General features: G+C 36.7%; 1 protein-coding gene across 2 annotated transcripts in view; it reads left to right on the forward strand.

Annotated features, from left to right (window-relative positions):
• Positions 1-17,498, forward strand: part of SMYD1 (SET and MYND domain containing 1) — a 42,678-nt gene that overhangs the window by 1,015 nt on the left and 24,165 nt on the right. For both annotated transcript variants that reach the window (XM_039331573.1, XM_039331574.1), the window contains exon 2: positions 15,306-15,482. In XM_039331573.1, coding sequence (XP_039187507.1) covers positions 15,306-15,482 — 177 coding nt within the window. The remainder of the gene's footprint in view (positions 1-15,305; positions 15,483-17,498) is intronic.

The following is a 17,498-nucleotide window of genomic DNA, read 5'->3' on the forward strand; positions in this document are numbered from 1 at the left end:
TCTGTAGGACCTGGAGCCCTGCTTAATCAGCATTCTGGAGGAATATGCTAGTCTTGCCTTACCTGCTTTTGGATGTGGCCAGTGCTGGACAAGTCGTGTCCCTGAAATGACAGTAGGGATGCCATTCCTAGTATACCCATATTGCATCTTCTTACTAACAAAATCTAAAAAAGGAAATTGGTTTTTCATAGGGAACATATGCTGAACTGCAAAAATGATGTAGGACCAACAACACTGGCTTTGCCATCAACTCAGGCCACTATATAGTAAAGCACTAAATTTTCCTTTAGCCCCTTTCCTCCAAATATGAATAGTAATAGAGGCTCTCTCAGTGCTCTCCTTGGGTCCTGATGCTATATTTAGGCATGCTATTTTGCTTCTTTAGTTCAACCTCTCGAATCTCCTTGCGCCTTTTCCCTTTGGCTGGGAGAAAAGGGAGCAGTGTACATGAATTCCTCAGCTTTCGAATCACTGCTTGTAGCTAAGCTTCGTCCATCACCATCGCTATTCAGTGTTGCTACTTTTCCTAGACATGAAAACTTTGGATGTCCATTGGAACATTTTCTTCAAATATATAGCCTAGTGAAGGACTGCAGTGAGGATAGCGTCAAGACAATGAGAAGTGGTAGTACTGCTTTACACTGCACTGGTGAGACCACACCTGAAACACTGCATCCAGTTCTGGTCGTTACAATACAAAAAAATTGTTGAGACTCTCAAAAGGATGCAGAAAAGAGAAACAAAACTGACAGAGGGTCTGAAGCCTAAATCATACAATGAACAGTTGAGGTTGCTAAACATGTCTAGCTTATTGGAGAAAAGGATTAGGGGGGACATGGTAGCTGTCTTCCAGTACTTGAGGGGCTAACACAAAGAAGAGGGGTTTGATTTATTCTATAGGGCACTAAGGGCAGGACAAAAAGTAATGGGTGAAATCTTATCAAACAGAGATCTAACCTGTAAGGACAAATTTTCTGACAGTGAGAACAATTAATGGAATCGCTTGCCTCTTAGAGTTGTGAATGCTCCATCACTGGATGTTTTCAGGAATAGACTGGACAACTATTTGACTAGGATGGTATAAGGCTCTTGCCAGGGGTTGGATTAGAACAGAGCTTTTCAACCAGTTCACTCACTGTACCACTTTTAGGATATGGCAATATCCGAGTACCACCAGTTGTCTAGCAAAGTGTCAAAAACTTGATGACCCCCCTAAAGGAAAAAAGTGATAAAGTACAGGTAGTCCTCAACTTACAACAGTTCGCTTAGTGACTGTTCGAAGTTACTACTGAAAAAAGTGCCCCCCAAGCCACAGCCGAACAAGACACTTGCCTACCCATCCGGCCGTGCTCTTCCTCCTGTCTGAGGTTTTCATTGTTGTGAGCATTTCTGTTGAGGATTGGCAGCAGGGGGTGGGGTGGGGGGTGTTTGGTTTTTATTCCCCCCGTCTCCTGGCTGGTTGCAGCAGGTTTTGGTCACTTCACATGACCCTGGGACACTGTGACCGTCATAAATATGAATCAGTGGCCAAGCATCTGAATGTAAATCACAAGACCCTGGAGATGCTGCAACATTGCAGCTGATCAGCGCTTCTTCTGGGCTCACCAGAAATGCTAGGATTAGCTCCGAGCTCCAGCTGGAGCTTGGCGCTGATCCTGGTGAGCCCTGACAGCCCTGCAGCTCCAGCCATTTCTCACTCAGGTTTGTGCGGTGCTGCTGCCACCGGTTCAGCTCATTCCCTTCCCCCGCTACCACTTTTCTAGGATGGCCGCATACCACCTATCAGGTGCCAATGTACCACAAGTGGTACCCATACCATTGGTTGAAAAGCCCTGGATTAGAAGACCTCTGGGGTCCCTTCCAGCCCTATTATTTTATGATTTTAATTGATTTCCAGAAGCTAAACTCACCTTTTATGTGGTTTTCTTTCTTTAAGAAAATAATTATTTGGTCTAAAGACTTCAGAGGAACTGCAGAAGGCATGCCACTAAATTGCTTGAGTGGAGAAGGGCAGAATTCTAGAATTATTGTTTTGAGGAGGGCAACAGGGAGCAGTTTAATTGACAAAATGGACATCTTAAGTCTTGCAAAACAGTCTGTAGAAATCTAGTGTCTGCAGGTTAGAGCAAACAGAAGCTAAGTCTGAAATCCAGCAGAAAGGGATTTATGTTTCTCCAGAAATATCTTGGCATTAAAAAAAAATGTTCTGAATGGGGTCACCTCCCATTTGAAGAAAATGGTCACAACTTGGACTCAAAGCAATGACTTGAAGAGTAAGTGAAAACCAGTTATGCTGCTGCATCAGTTGCAGACATATCTGAACCATGAACCATGAAGCCCTGATTATAGCGACTCAGGTCTTCATTATTATACGTCTAGATCATTCTAATGCACTATACATGACAATAAGCTTTACAGATAACTTTGAAACCGTAACTGCTAGCGATATTGTTGAGCGGAAGTCATTACTGTTATATAACAACAATTTTCTGGTTGCTGTTCACTTGTCTTAAAAACAATTATGTTTAGCTTTATTAAATATATTTTCACAAGTAATAGTTTCACTTCCAGGACTGCCGGTACAACTGATGCATTTTTGCAGTCCATTGTTATTTTTATCCCTCCTGAGTCCTTGCAACTAAGTCCTGGAAAAGGGCATGTGTGATTATGGTGGATTTCATTTCAGACATTTAAGAAGTCTTTACACAGTTGAGCTAGAAGATAAATCTGCAGTTTTCTCATTGAGAAAAATGTCTGCAGACATAGTAGCTTTTTCCAGTTGGAGAAGGCAAATGTTATAAATTTTGTATATCCAGGTATGTTGGGGATCCAGTCCTAGAAGCTTCAATAGTAACATTCTGGAGGTGTGAGAACACTGATTCTGTCATGCCAACACAGCTGGAGAACAATAAATTGGGGGAATTAGCCCAATGTACTCTTTGATGATTGATAGAATTTAACATTGGCTCCTCCCCCCATATCATATTTCAATTCTCAAAAGCAAATTCCATCTCAGATTAGTTATATTGGGAATTGTTTGTGGGACAATGTGATCCTTTTGGCAATGCATTTATTAAAATTGAAATAATACAGTAAAGATTAACAATGCTCCTGTGCAAAAACCACAGTATAATCGTGTTTATGTATATAACAGAAAATAGTGTCCATCTAATATGTGTATGCATTTAAGAAGTAGAAGAAAAAGCAAGGTCCCCTCACCGTTCCCTCTGTCATTTAAAGTGCTAGGCCCTTTTACATTACAGCATCTGCTTAGTATTACCCACCCATCACTGAAATCATATAAAGACATTCCTCATTAATATTACTTTGGCCCAGCAATGAATGGCGAGAAGAAAAGAGGACTTTGCTTCCCTACTTTGTTGTCATTGTTCTGCAGCAATGATAATTCTAGCAAGCCTGGAAGAACCTGGCAGACAATTGCAGCGTGCCTGGATCTCTGGTTTTTCCCAGGGCAATGAATAGGAGGAAGAGAAAGAGAAAATGCATCATTTCCTCCTTGTTCTCATAGGGTCCTCTGCTGGGAAACACCCTTTCCAAGCCAGAGTGGTGGTTGGGTGATGGTTCGCTTTGGAAAATATAAATTATTAGAGACAATTTTTGGCAAGGTGTTGGGGAAAAAGGAATGAGGAAAGAACAACAACCCTATGCTGTAAAACTTTATACTATTTGTTTTACAATGTACAGAATATTACTGTGTGTGAAAAATGTACTCCTCTTATAAAATGTCACAGGGCATGGTCAGAAAAGCTTAGAACCAATTTAAAAAAGCACATATTTATATAAGTAGTGTTATAATAATAACTGAGACCAAAATTTCTATTGTTAAGCAAGGCGTTGTTAAATAAGTCACACTCAATTTTATGACCTTTTTTGCCATGGTTGTTAAGGGAATCACTGCAATTGTTAAGTGGATCACATGGTCATTAAGCACATCTGGCTTCTCCCCATTGACTTTACTTGTTGGAAGCCAGCTGGGGAAGGTCCCAAATGGTGATCACATGACCCCGGGATGCTGCAACCATTGGGAAGACATGCCGGTTGCCAGGCACCGATATTCTGATCATGTGGTAATGGAGACGTCACAATGGACGTAAGCATAAGGATCAGTTGTAAGTCAATTTTTTCAGTGCTATTGTAATTTTGAATGGTCGCTAAACTAATGATTGTAAGTCAAGGACTACCTGTACAATGCATACCTTAACTGTGACTAGCAGATGGGATGATAGTCACCAATTTAAAGCCAGAAAAAAACAAACAAAAAAACAAACAAAACAATACAAAAACACCCCTAAGGCTATATTTTTCAGGTTCTTGAGGAAGACTTTAAAAAGATACTGCTCTAAAGAGGTGCTGCCCTTGCAGTCCTCCATGTTCCAAAATACCTTTCTGAATCATTTTTGAGGCAGAGACAGACTATGGATAAATTCAAGGTAGTTCAGTAGCAATGGCCACAGTCCTGAGGGCAGTATATTATATCCTGAATCACAGGCAACATGCCAGTTACTGACAAGCATCATCATGGCTATAACTCTTTTGTCCTATTTCCTGAAAGTTGATTGGTTCCTATGGGATTCAGAATACTGTATTAGTCTAGAACGAGCTTGGCATTTTTTTTTTTACTTGATTTACTGTATTTTCTCATTTTGGCCCTGCCAGGAAATTATGGTCTTAGGTAAGTAGGTAAATACAACTTGGTTTTCTTTTTGTAAAATAAATGATGACATGCTGTATTATATCATGTGTTGTTCATCTGAGGTTATATTTAGCTACTTTTAAGAACTGCTAAGGACCAGATGATTTTTACTATGTTCTGATACATAAAATCATAGAACTGAAAGAGGGTGTACTTTCTTTTTCACAAGACTGTAGTAAGTTCAATGGAATTTATCCTCCGGTAGACAGATTTGCAGTTTCTATGAGCCTGATGGGATTTATTTCCTGGAAAATATTGCTATTTGCCATCCTATGACAGATTAATTCAGATATAAGTGTTTTTATTAGAGTTTATTATACTGTAAAATACAAATGGAAATACAGATCAAAAAGGAAAGGGGAAAGGAGTGTATGGTAAAAAAGAGAAAAAGAAAAGAATGACTTTCAACTCTTTTCAGTACAACAGCCTCAACTTTTTGCTTTACATTCTAGTAAATACAAACCATTTCAATAACAACATGACTTAATCTAATCTAATAATTAAAACCTAAAATCAAAGTTCCATTTTTTTTCTATTTTGAACACAAAGAAGCTAAAGCTGTTTTAATCAGACTTCTGTCTCCTTGTTTCCTTATAAGGAGAACAAACTCTGCAGCATCTTTTCACAGCACTGACTTGACAATTGATAGAAACCAGTCAGGTACTTCAGACTGATGTCAGCCTTGCATAGTGCATGCCATAAGGATTCTGCTTGATTTATGTGATTTCTCCAGAGCAATTGGAAAAGCCATTTGAAGCTGAGAGTCTGGTTTACATTTCAGTTGTCATCAGACTTGGCCTTGTCTTAACACAATGACCTTATCATATTTGAACCATAGGAAGAAAAACATGGAGAAAGTGTCTTTTATTCTTCTGTATTTGTTCTTCCTTTCATTAAATATCATACAGAGAGCTGTTAAGACAGATAACCAATGTCAAAGACACAATGATTAGATGGGCAAAAAATTTCGGATATAATATAGAATTGGAGAAATGGGAAAAAATGTGGGAAATAAATATAAAATTGACTATGTTGGCGGCATTCAAGGAAAACCAGTTGAAGATGTTTTACAGATGGCATCTTCCACCAGCAAAGCTTGCCAAGATGTTCCAGAATAATTCGCCAACATGCTGGAAATGTAAAAAAGTACATGGAACATATTATCATTTACGGTGGACATGCCCAGTTGCAAAAAAATACTGGTCTACAATAAGAAAATGGATCCAAGAAATAATAGACCAACCCGTAGACTGGAAACCAGAGATCTTTTTGTTGGGTATTTTAAATAGAAAATATAGTAAAGAAATATGGTACTTAATGTTACATATAATAACGGCGGCAAGAATAGCATATACACAGTGCTGAAAAATGAGAATATACCATCAGAGGAAGAAGTAATAAGAAAAATCCTGGACTGTGCTGAGATGGACAAATTAACAAAAGAGATAAAAGAAAAGGAAGACACAGAGTATTATATAATATGGAACAAGTTGTATGTCTGGTTGGAAACTAGAAATAATAGAGGAGAATAAATATGGAAAGGTCAAAAGTGAAAATTTGTGTATAATCACGTATAATAATATTAATATGAATTATTCTTAGTAAGAAGTAGAACATGAAGGAAGAAAAATGTAAATAAGAAATAATGGGGCTATAAGGACAAATATTCTAAAGAAGAATAAGGGGGAAATGTAAATAATAGATTACCATTAGGCAATTGCTGTAAAAAAAAAGGAGTATATATTGTGTGTGTGTGTGTGTTATGTTTTGTTTTGTTTTGTCTTGTTGGTTAAAAATAAAATTAAAAAAAAGACAGATAATCAACTTCAAGAAATGGTAGAATGACCATTTTAAGTGGACCATTAGAATTTATAAGAGGGACCAGTATCTCTGCTATAGGAATGCTGTAGGCATCCCACCATTAGCAACCCTGCTTATAGAAAGCAATTCAATGAGTTTGTTTTTTAATTTGATTCTGACCCTAAGGGTGCTACAGCAAACTTTCAGAAAGAGGGCTGGAGATTAGTTCACCACAAAATGAGATCATGAAAGTAGTGTTTCAACTTTCTCATCACAGCAAAAGATACAGAGTTAAAGGTAATTTGGACCAAACTATACCATCAAGAGATAAAAAATCAAACAAGATATCTATTCTGAAAGGAAAGATGTTTGATTTTATTTACTTATTTATTTATTAAATTTATATATTGCCCATCTCGCCAACTCGCCAACTCTAGTTGGCTTATAACCAAATAAAACAAGATAAAATATTAAAATAATAAATATCAAATATTTACCTAAAATTAATAAAGATGCCAAGAAAGGGAGCAAGATGCACAAATGGAGTAGAGGTGGAGTTTTATGTCAGTCCATTAACCATCTCCAGTATGACATGTCCCTATTGGGATCCTGGCCAATTGGCAGAGTCAGATTTCAAGGCCCTTTTGGAAGGCCAAAAGTTTAAGTGCTGATTTTACCTTTGGACACCAGATGAGAACAGTATGGTTCCATAAAGAGCTCTCTAACAAACTGAGGGTAAAGGTCAAATATAGGAAATGGAAAGATGGGGCACATAATTAAAGCAGAATACCAACAAACAGGCTGAATCTGCAAAGAGGGACTCAGAAAAGCTTAGGCTCAGAGTGAGTTAAAACTACCAACCAATGCCAAAAATAATAAAAAATGTTTCTTTCAATATGTGAGGAACAAGAAGAAAGTCAAAGAAACAATAAGTCCACTCGTGGGAGCAGATGGAAGAAGGTGATAGGCAGCAGGGAGAAAGCAGAACTGCTTAATTTCTTCTTTACATCTGTTTTTTATGAAAAATGAAGAAAAATCCCAACCTATTAGAGGGAGATTGAACAGGTATATAATTTAAAATAGATAAGGAATTAGTAAGAGAATACTTATCCACTTTAGATGAGTACAAATCACTTGGGCCAGATGGTTTATCCTAGAATTTTGAAGGAGCCGGCAGGTATAATCTTGGAGCAATTGAATGTAATCTTTCAAAGTTCATGTAGCACATGGGAAATACTGGAAAAGAGTTGATACAATAGCAGTCTATAAAAAGGAGGAATAATGGGACTTCCGGTGGTTGAAGCGGTGGAGATGGCGGCTACTTTGTAGCCGTCCTCCTGAGAAGGTGTCAGATCCGCGGAGCACAGCGTTTACCAGCTGGCCCGCGGCTCGCAATCCCCTTCCCGGGCGAAGGGAAGGGGTCGAGATTGCATGAATAGAGGTAGAACCTCTTAACTCTCCCTGGATTTTTATTTTTAGGGGGAGAAAGAGGTTCCCTCGGAGTTCATTGCTTCTCCGCCTCTCAGCTGTCTTTGTTTCTTTAGAAACAAAGCGAGACGCCGCTACCATCTCCGAATATAAAGAAACCGTGAGTAATCTTAAACCGGACAGAACTGTTTAAAGGATTTTATTTATAGTTTAGTTTTATTTTATTTTTTTTTTCTAGTTTATTTAGTTTATTTAGTTTGTGCTGATTTTTTTTTATTTTTTCGAGCTTTCTTTTTTTTTTGGGCGGAAAAGTGAGAGTGAAAGTAAAATGGCGTTTTGAAACTTTTTTTTTCTTTAGAAGACGGTTCGGCTGAATTGTTGTTTAATATTGCTTTTTTTTTTACTTTATTCTATTTTATTTTATTTTTAATTTTTTCTTGGACTATTTATTTTTATTGGTACTTTTAAGAAGAAAGGAAGATAAATTAAAATGGCTTCAAAACGACAACCAGCTATTGCAGCCTCTAAAGTAACTTCTTCTCCTGCTACTTCTACTGTGCAGCAACAACTTAAAATAATACCTTCAGTGCAGCAACCTAAATCTACTCCACCTTCACCTCCCCCATCTGGCACATCAGCACAAGACATTAAAGAAATAATGGTAAGTGCTGTTTCACAGTTTAGGGAGGAAATGAAACAACTTTTGGATCAGAATAAATTTGAAACTAAGGAGGAAATGAAGAAAGAGATGAAGGAGCTTTTAGAACAGAATAATGCTATTTTGAGGGATGATATACTTTTAGCTTTATCTGGAATGGCCTCAGTGGTTGTGAAGCTGGACTCCAGAGTAGAGGAAATTGAAGAAACAGTTGAACTTCTGGATTATAAATTTCAAGATATGGAGAAAAAAGTGGAGGCTTCACAAGATGATATTCTTATGTTCCAGTACAGACAGATGGAATATGCTCTGAGAATAAGGGGTCTGAAAGAAGATAAAACTCAAGATTTGATGGAAATGGTGATTAATGACTTGGCTGTTATTTTGAATATTGATAAAGAAGAGTTACGTGGGGATGTGGAAAGAATTTATAGAGTCAACTCCTGGGTTGCAAAACAGAGGGATCTGCCTAGAGATGTGGTGATATATTTTGCTAAGAAGTCTTTGCGAAATCAGATTCTACAAACTTTTTATAATAAAAGATTTCAGATTGCTGCTCAAGATATTATTATTTTAAAGGAAATTCCACCTAAAATTTTAAGAACCAGAAAAGATTTTGCTTTTTTAGTAAATGAACTTAAAGCAAGACAAATGCCATTTAGATGGGAGATTCCGATGGGCATTGTTTTGAGCCATGCGGGGACACGTTATAGACTCAACACAGTTGCTAAAGCTAAGGAATTCTATAAAACGGTCCTGGGAGCAGGCTCTCCTTTGCCCATGATGCAGAAAGTTTTGAGTGATAAAGAGGTGGAACAGAAATCTGAAGCTATAGGGATGATGACTGCTGGACAGGTGGCATGGATGTCTCAATCAGAGATTAAAGAACAGAGAATGACCCGTGCAGCACATAAACGTAAAGAAAAAGAACAACAGAAAAAAGAAAAGGAAAAAGAAATTGGAGAATCTACTCAGCAAATTGTTTCAGTGCCGGTGGGAGGAGCAAGACCCAAAAGCTCTGCTACATATTCATCAGCAGCAGAATTTGAGCGGATTTTCTCCAGGCTGAAGGCCAAGGGAGATGGCAAAGCTCCTGTCCTGGAATATTAATGGATTAAACACTCCTCAAAAGAGAAAAAAAATTTACCACTATTTGAAACAACATAACAATGACATCATTTGCTTGCAAGAAACTCATATTACAGCTAAAGACCAAAAATATTTAAATAATCCTCGCTTGGGATCTCATTTTGTATCTCCCGCCCCTGGGAAGAAAGGGGGTGTGGTAATCTACGTTAAACAGAATTTATCTGCTACCCTGTTAGAATCAGATCCTTACGGAAGATATGTTATGCTTGAACTTGGTTTATATGGTAAGAAAATCCTTATTGTGGGGTTGTATGCACCAAACCAGCAACAGGAGCAATTTTACAGGTTACTACATCAGAAAATAACTTTGTTGGATTATAGATCTGTGATTTTAATGGGAGACTGGAATGGTGTCTTAGACACACAAATGGATAAAAAAGGCTCTTCTACCTTTTTTAAACAGGCTAAACTACCTAAAGCCTTCTTCGATATGAAAGAAGATTGGGAATTGAGAGACTATTGGCGTGAACGTAATCAAGAAGAAAAGGATTTTACGTTTTTCTCAGATAGACATCAATCTTTTTCAAGAATTGATTTCTTTTTGATTACAACAGATTTATACAACAGGGTAAAGAATGTAAAAATTTTTCCTAGGACACTGTCTGATCATAGTCCAGTTTGGATGGAACTGTTTGCAGAGAAGGAAGACAGGAGATCCTGGAGGGTGAATGAGAACTTATTTAAAAAAGAAAAAAATGTTCACAAATTAAAGGAATGTTTAAAGGAATATTTTACTTTAAATATGAATAAGGGAACATCAATGTCAATGGTGTGGGATGCAAGTAAGGCTTTCATGCGTGGTATTTTGATAAAAATGAATAATTTGCATAGACAGGAACAGACTCAGAAACGGAAAGACTTGGAAGAGGAGATTAAATTAAAAGAGAAATCTTTAATTTCAAATCCCTCAGATGAAAAGGTTAAAGGAGCTTTAAAATTGTTAAAAACACAATTTAATATGCTGATGGCTGATCAAGCTGCAACCAATTTGCTATTTATGAAACAAAATACATTTTGTAATGCTAATAAACCAGGGAGATGGTTGGCCTATCAGTTAAGAAAAAAACAGAAACAGAGGAATATAGATAAAATAAATTATAATGGTAAATTGGTTTATCAGAAAGAATTGATTAAGAAATCTTTTTTAGAATACTATCAAAAATTATATAAGGGTTCTAATATTCAAACTACAGACATAAATAATTATTTAGGCAAAGTTAACTTTCCTAAATTAACAGAAGATCAGGGAAAAAAGATTAACGGTTTAATTACTAAGGAAGAAATTGTTACAGCTATTAAACAATTAAAATTGGGCAAAGCGCCGGGTACGGACGGGTTGACATCTATTTATTATAAAACTTTAGTAGAAGAGATGATTCAACCGTTGTGTGAACTGTTTAATAAGTTATTACAGGGGTTAGAAATCCCTCCATCCTGGCGTAATGCATTTATATCTCTGATTCCAAAAGATAGTCAGGATCTCACTTTGCCTAAAAATTATAGGCCTATATCTCTTTTAAATGTGGATTATAAAATTTTTGCAAAAATCTTAGCTAACAGGCTTATGGGGATCTTGCAGCAGCTTATACACAGGGATCAATCGGGTTTCATAACTGGAAGGTACATGAAGAATAATGTTAGACAAATTATTAACTTACTAGAGTATTTAGAAAAGAATAACCAAGTCCCTGCAGGTCTGATATTTTTGGATGCTGAAAAAGCCTTTGACCAAGTGAATTGGCAGTTTATGTTGTGTTTAATTAAGGAGATGAACTTCGGACAAAATATATTACAAGTATTATCCAACATATATCAAAAACAGACTGCTCAAATTATTGTAAATGGGGGTTTGTCAGAGGCTTTTGTAATAGAAAAGGGAACAAGACAGGGATGCCCGTTATCCCCGTTATTGTTTGTTTTAACATTGGAAATTTTGTTGATTAAAATTCGGGAGTCTCAAGAAATAAAAGGAATAGAAATTAATAAAAAAGAATATAAACTAAGAGCCTTTGCAGATGACTTGGTTGTTACTTTGTCTCAACCTGTTTCCTCGGTGGTGAAATTATTACAATTGATTCAACAATATGGATGTGTTTCTGGTTTTAAAATTAATAATAATAAGACCAAAATATTAGCTAAAAATATGACTAATGGTGATAAACAGGCTTTAGTTAACTTAACAGATTTTGAAATTGTTGATAAGGTAAAATATTTGGGGGTTACACTATCTGTTTCTAATGTAAAATTGTACAAAAATAACTATGAAAAGCTGTGGATGGAGGTACAGAAGGATTTAAAAAATTGGAATAATTTACAGTTATCCCTTTTGGGTAGAATTGCAGTTATTAAAATGAATGTCCTGCCAAAGTTTATTTTTCTATTTCAAATGCTACCTGTTTTAAAGAACGAACGTAACTTAGATGAATGGCAAAAAGGTATTAATAAATTTGTTTGGGCAGGGAAGAAACCAAGGGTGAAACTTAAAATAATGCAAGATTTTCGTGAGAGAGGTGGACTCAAGGTGCCAAATATGAAATTGTATTATGATGCTGTAGTACTGACTTTGATTAGCGACTGGGCGAATTTAACAAATATAGAGATACTTCATTTGGAAGGCTGGGACCTACTTTTTGGATGGCATGCCTATTTAATATTTAATAAAAAAGTGGATTGGGTTTTTAAATCTCATATTATAAGAATCTCTTTGTTAAGAGTGTGGAGAAAGTATTATAAAAGTGACTTCAAAATACCATTATGGGCTATACCTCGGCATGCCATAGAAGGTATAAGGACAGGGGTAAATATGGATAAGGTCTCTTACGCACAGTTACTAAGATGGGATGGCCAAGACTGTCAGTTAAAATCTTTGGAAGAATTAACACATGAAAATTTAACTTATTCATGGTTCCAATATAGACAAATAGTGGATAGATTGAAGATGGATGGTAAAATGGGCTGGCTTAGAGAAGATGGAATTTTTTTAAAAGAAGTAAGAGACCAAAGGCCAACCCATATTAAGAGAGTTTATGGGGTTTTAGTGGAATTAGATTCAGAACCTGAATTAGTTAAAGATTGTATGATTAAATGGGCACAGAATATTGGTGAAACGATTTCAATGGATATTTGGGAACTTATTTGGATAAGAAATGTTAAATTCACACAAGCGCAAAATTTAAGAGAGAATTTTTATAAGATGTTTTATAGATGGCACCTTGACCCAAAGAAAATGTCCATTATGTACCCTAATCTACAGCCGAAATGTTGGAGAGGTGGATACTTGGATGCTACCTATTATCATATTTGGTGGACCTGTAAGCATATAAAAGCTTTTTGGATTAAGATATGGTGGAATATTCAAAGAATTTTTAAAAGGAGGGTAAAATTTACGCCGCAATTATTTTTATTAGGTATTGTTATTGACTGTGATGCTAAAGAGGTTACATTGATGTTAAATTTGATTACAGCCGCTAGGCTATTAATAGGACAATATTGGAAGAAGGAATCTTTGCCTACTTTACAAGAATGGTTTTACAAAGTTTCGTATTTGGCAGAAATGGCAAAGATTTCGGCTTTCTTAAAGGAGCAATCTCAAGAAAAATTTTTTGCGGTATGGGAAAAATGGATAAATTTCATACAATATAATTTGGATATGGAAAAATATTATTTAGCTTTCTCATAATTTGTAATGAATGCTATTTCTTTCTTTCTTTCTTCTTTTTCCTCTTTATATATATATAATTTTTATGTATTATTATTCATATATATTTTTCGTCTATTTTCTTCCTTTTTCTTTCTCTCTCTCTTTTCTTTTTTTTATTTTTTTTTTTTTTTTTTTTTTTTCTTCTTAGTATATATTACTTATTTTAAAGTTTATGTTATGCATATTATTATTATATATATTATTATTGTGATTTTTAATCATTATTATTAACTATTTTATAAATTGTAAATGTTATTTTTAAAAAATTTGTTAAATAATCCTACATCCAGTTCTGGGAAGTCGGGGGGGGGTGGGGTGGTTGGGGAGGGGGGGGGTGGATTTTTATTTGTAAAACTTTTGAAAAATTTCAATAAAAAAAAAAAAAAAAAAAAAAAAAGGAGGAATAATGGACTCAGGAAATTAGAAGCCAATCAGTTTGACATCACTACCTGGGAAAATCAAGTAGAGGACTTGTGAGCACCTAGAACAGTGGTTCTCAACCTGTGGGTCGGGACCCCATTTGGGGTCGAACGACCATTTCACGGGGGTCGCCAAACAACGCAGTCCGCCATTTTTTCCCCCCTTTTCCTTAGCTGTGCTACTCCCTTTTATTCTATTGGCTTTTGAAAGCCAATAGAATAGACTCTCTTGAATAGAGTCTAATTCTATTGGCTTTCAAAAGCCAATAGGAATTGTCCAGGCTGTCTCTGCCCTGCTGAGCCCGCCAAAAGTCCCATTCTGCAAACGGTGCTGCACCAGTTGAGTAGTCCTCGACTTACGACCAGTTGAGTAGTCCTTGACTTACAACCGGTTGGGGGGGTCGCGGCATTAAAAAGGTTGAGAACCACTGACCTAGAAACAAACAAGTGATTAGTGGAAGCCAGAATGGTTTTCTTAAAAACAAATCATGCCAGACAAACCTTGTCTTTTTTTTTTTTTTTGATAAAGTACTAAATTAGTGGATCAACAAAATGCTGTGAATGTAGTATACTTGGAAGGGATACTTGGAACTAAATCTGTATGGAGAGAAGCATGCAGTGGGATACCTTAATGTTTGGTCTTGGCCCAGTATTCTTCAACATCTTCATAAATGACCTAGACGTGGGGATAGAAGGGAAACTCATGAAATTTGCAGATGACACCAAGCTGGGGTAATTGCTAACACTTTGGAAGACAAGACTCAAGATTCAGAAAGATCTCGACAGCATTGGGCCTTATCCAATAAGATGCAGTTCAGTGGTGAGAAAATTAAGGCAAAAACCCCCAAATGCATAAGAATAGAATAGGCAATATATGGTTCAACAGTAGTAACTGTGAGAGGTATCTAAGTGTCCTAGTGGACCACCACATAACTATGAGTCAGCAGTTGTCAAAAAAGCCAATGTAGTCCTAGGCTGCATTTGCCGATGAAATAATGTTATGCCTTGGACACAAAATTATCTGCCCAAAGCAAATATTTTGTCAGTGAAGTGGATGTGATTTCACACTAAAATTAGGTTAACCAAGGCTCAAGTTTATCCTCAACCATGGGTGACTTTGGGCCAGTCATTATGTTTCAGCCCAACCTATACACAGTTTTCTTGCTCATTGTTATAAACAGGAGTATCGACCATTTTGACTTTTTTTTTTAATAAGGAGAATAAAATTAGAGGAGACTGCCTTGAGCTCTTGAAAAAGGTAGGGAATAAATGGAAAAAGGAAGTGTGTGTGTGTGTGTGTGTGTGTGCACGCATGCGTGTGCATAATCTTTGAAAATGGGCACTGGAAAGTCTGGGAGCACGCTGTGGAATCTTATTAATTAAGAGTTGAACTGCAATTTCCAAGTGATGATTAAGGCATTGTTTTCCTCCTTTCAGCCTCACGCACCTTGTCTGCCATACTTGCTTCAAGAGGCATGAGAAACTCCATCGTTGTGGCCAGTGCAAGTTTGCCCACTACTGTGATCGTACCTGCCAGAAGGATGCCTGGCTGAATCACAAGAGTGAATGTTCTGCTATCAAAAAGCGTGGGGTAGCCCCAAATGAAAACATCAGGTGAAAGGATCAGCAGTGAGAATGAATGAGTTTGTAACAAAATATTTATGGCTTAAAAAACAGCTTTGTTCAAGGTTTTTATTTATTTATGAGACTTATATACCGCTTTAAGTGCAAGCACTCTCTAAGCGGTGTACACCAGTAAGCAATGTATATATATATTTTACATTGCCCCCAACAATCTGGGTCCTCATTTTACCTACTCGGAAGGATGGAAGGCTGAGTCAACCTTGAGCCGGTGAGATTTGAACCGCTGACCTGCTGAACACAGTCAGCTAAAGTGGCCTGCAGTACTGCACTCTAACTGCTGCGCCACCTCGGCTCATTTCAAGCAAGTTGGAATGCAGGACACTTTTTAATCCCTTTCCTCTGAAAGGAAAGTCTGTTTGGCAAAAATTACCATTTATCCTCTTGAATGTTTTATTCTAATTTGCTTCTTTTTTTTCTGTGTGCATGAAATGAAAGGAGGCATTGAATTCCATTATTAAAATGGAAGACAGTGTTTTAATATTTTTCTAGTTGTAGCGATTGCTCAATCCTCACAGCTTCACCCATTGTAGTGCTCATGGAGAAGACCCATTTCTCTGGAATATTATGGTCTAAATGATGGTGATGAAATGATGAAACGTATGCTTGCATCCAAATCAAAGTATCATGATGTGAAATTGACAATATATGTGCAGCAAAATTACAGAGACATTACAATTACATATTTGCAGTCCAACACAAATGAACAAGTGTCAGCATTTTGAGACAGAGCATCAAAATTATTTTGCCATTTACTCCATTGTTGATGCTCATGAATTCTTTTATTGCTGTCGCATTTCCATCTGTTCAATTTTGTCTAAAATATTTCTTGGTCTCCTTTCAGTTTACAGCTTCAATTTTTAAAGAGTTCTGTTAATGTTAAAGAATTCATTTAAACCTACAAAGACAAATAAAACAAGTTAAAATGAAAAAAGATGTAAAATACATCTAGAAGATAAATTGTAGTATATAAAGCAGATTTTTAAAAAAAAAAATTCCCCAGGGGGTTTTATGAAAATGTCACACATATATAGTTTCAATATTACTCCCATTCCAACATAAAAATGAGGTCTGCACAGCACTGTTTCCTCACAATATACAATTGGTGTTTTTTGCCTGTTAAAAAAGGCTCCTGGCTCATACAGAAATCAACATACAGTAGGTTCAGTTGTATATGTAAAGACTTCTCTCTTTCTGAAACCATAAATAACTGCAAAAATTGAGATAATTTCAGTGATTGATGGATAGGAATTTTATAGTGAATGGGCAAAAACATTCCAAAGGCGTTTTTCTAGTCCAGCAACATTTAGCAGGTGGAAGGATCAGGAAAAGGTCTTCTGGAAGATGACATTGAGAGAGATTCATATGAATTGTTGGGATGCTGCTTATATCCACAGGAGGCTTATAGTTCAATAGCTATATAGTTCTTTTTCCTCTGAAGTCCCTGCTCAGAGAGCTGGTGATTACAGCTGGCACTGCTTCTGGAGAATGGTAGGAAACATCAGGATTCAGAGGACACAGGACTATCTCGACCACTAGTTGTTGTTACAGTGAGCTGTGTGGATCTTCTAGAGGCTGTGAACATTACTGATTTCCACAGCATGATCAAGAGGCCCCTCTGTTGAGATTTGGAAAAACCATGCCAAGCAGGGAGATCATTATAAACCAAGTGGTATGAACAATGTAACTTCTTCCATAACCAAGAAATTGACCAGTTTCTGCAGTCAATTGACCACTCATATCGAATAAAGGAAAATATTTATAGCTCAGAGTTGAAATGAGGGGTCCTTGGTGCTCTCTGAGCTTGATTGTTTTCTTGCAGATGTTTCATTACCCAAACTAGGTAACATCATCAGTGATGGTGATGACTAGCACTGGTGATTTTACCAAGTTTGGGTAATGAAATGTCTGCAAGAAAACAACCAAGCACAGAGAACACCATGGATCCCTCAAGTCCAGGGGTATCAAACTGGCGGCCTGTGGGCCGGA

This window comes from Crotalus tigris, unplaced genomic scaffold (genome assembly GCF_016545835.1).
Source record: "Crotalus tigris isolate CLP2741 ecotype Arizona unplaced genomic scaffold, ASM1654583v1 scf7180000024437.13266115, whole genome shotgun sequence".
Taxonomy (NCBI): Eukaryota; Metazoa; Chordata; class Lepidosauria; order Squamata; family Viperidae; genus Crotalus; species Crotalus tigris.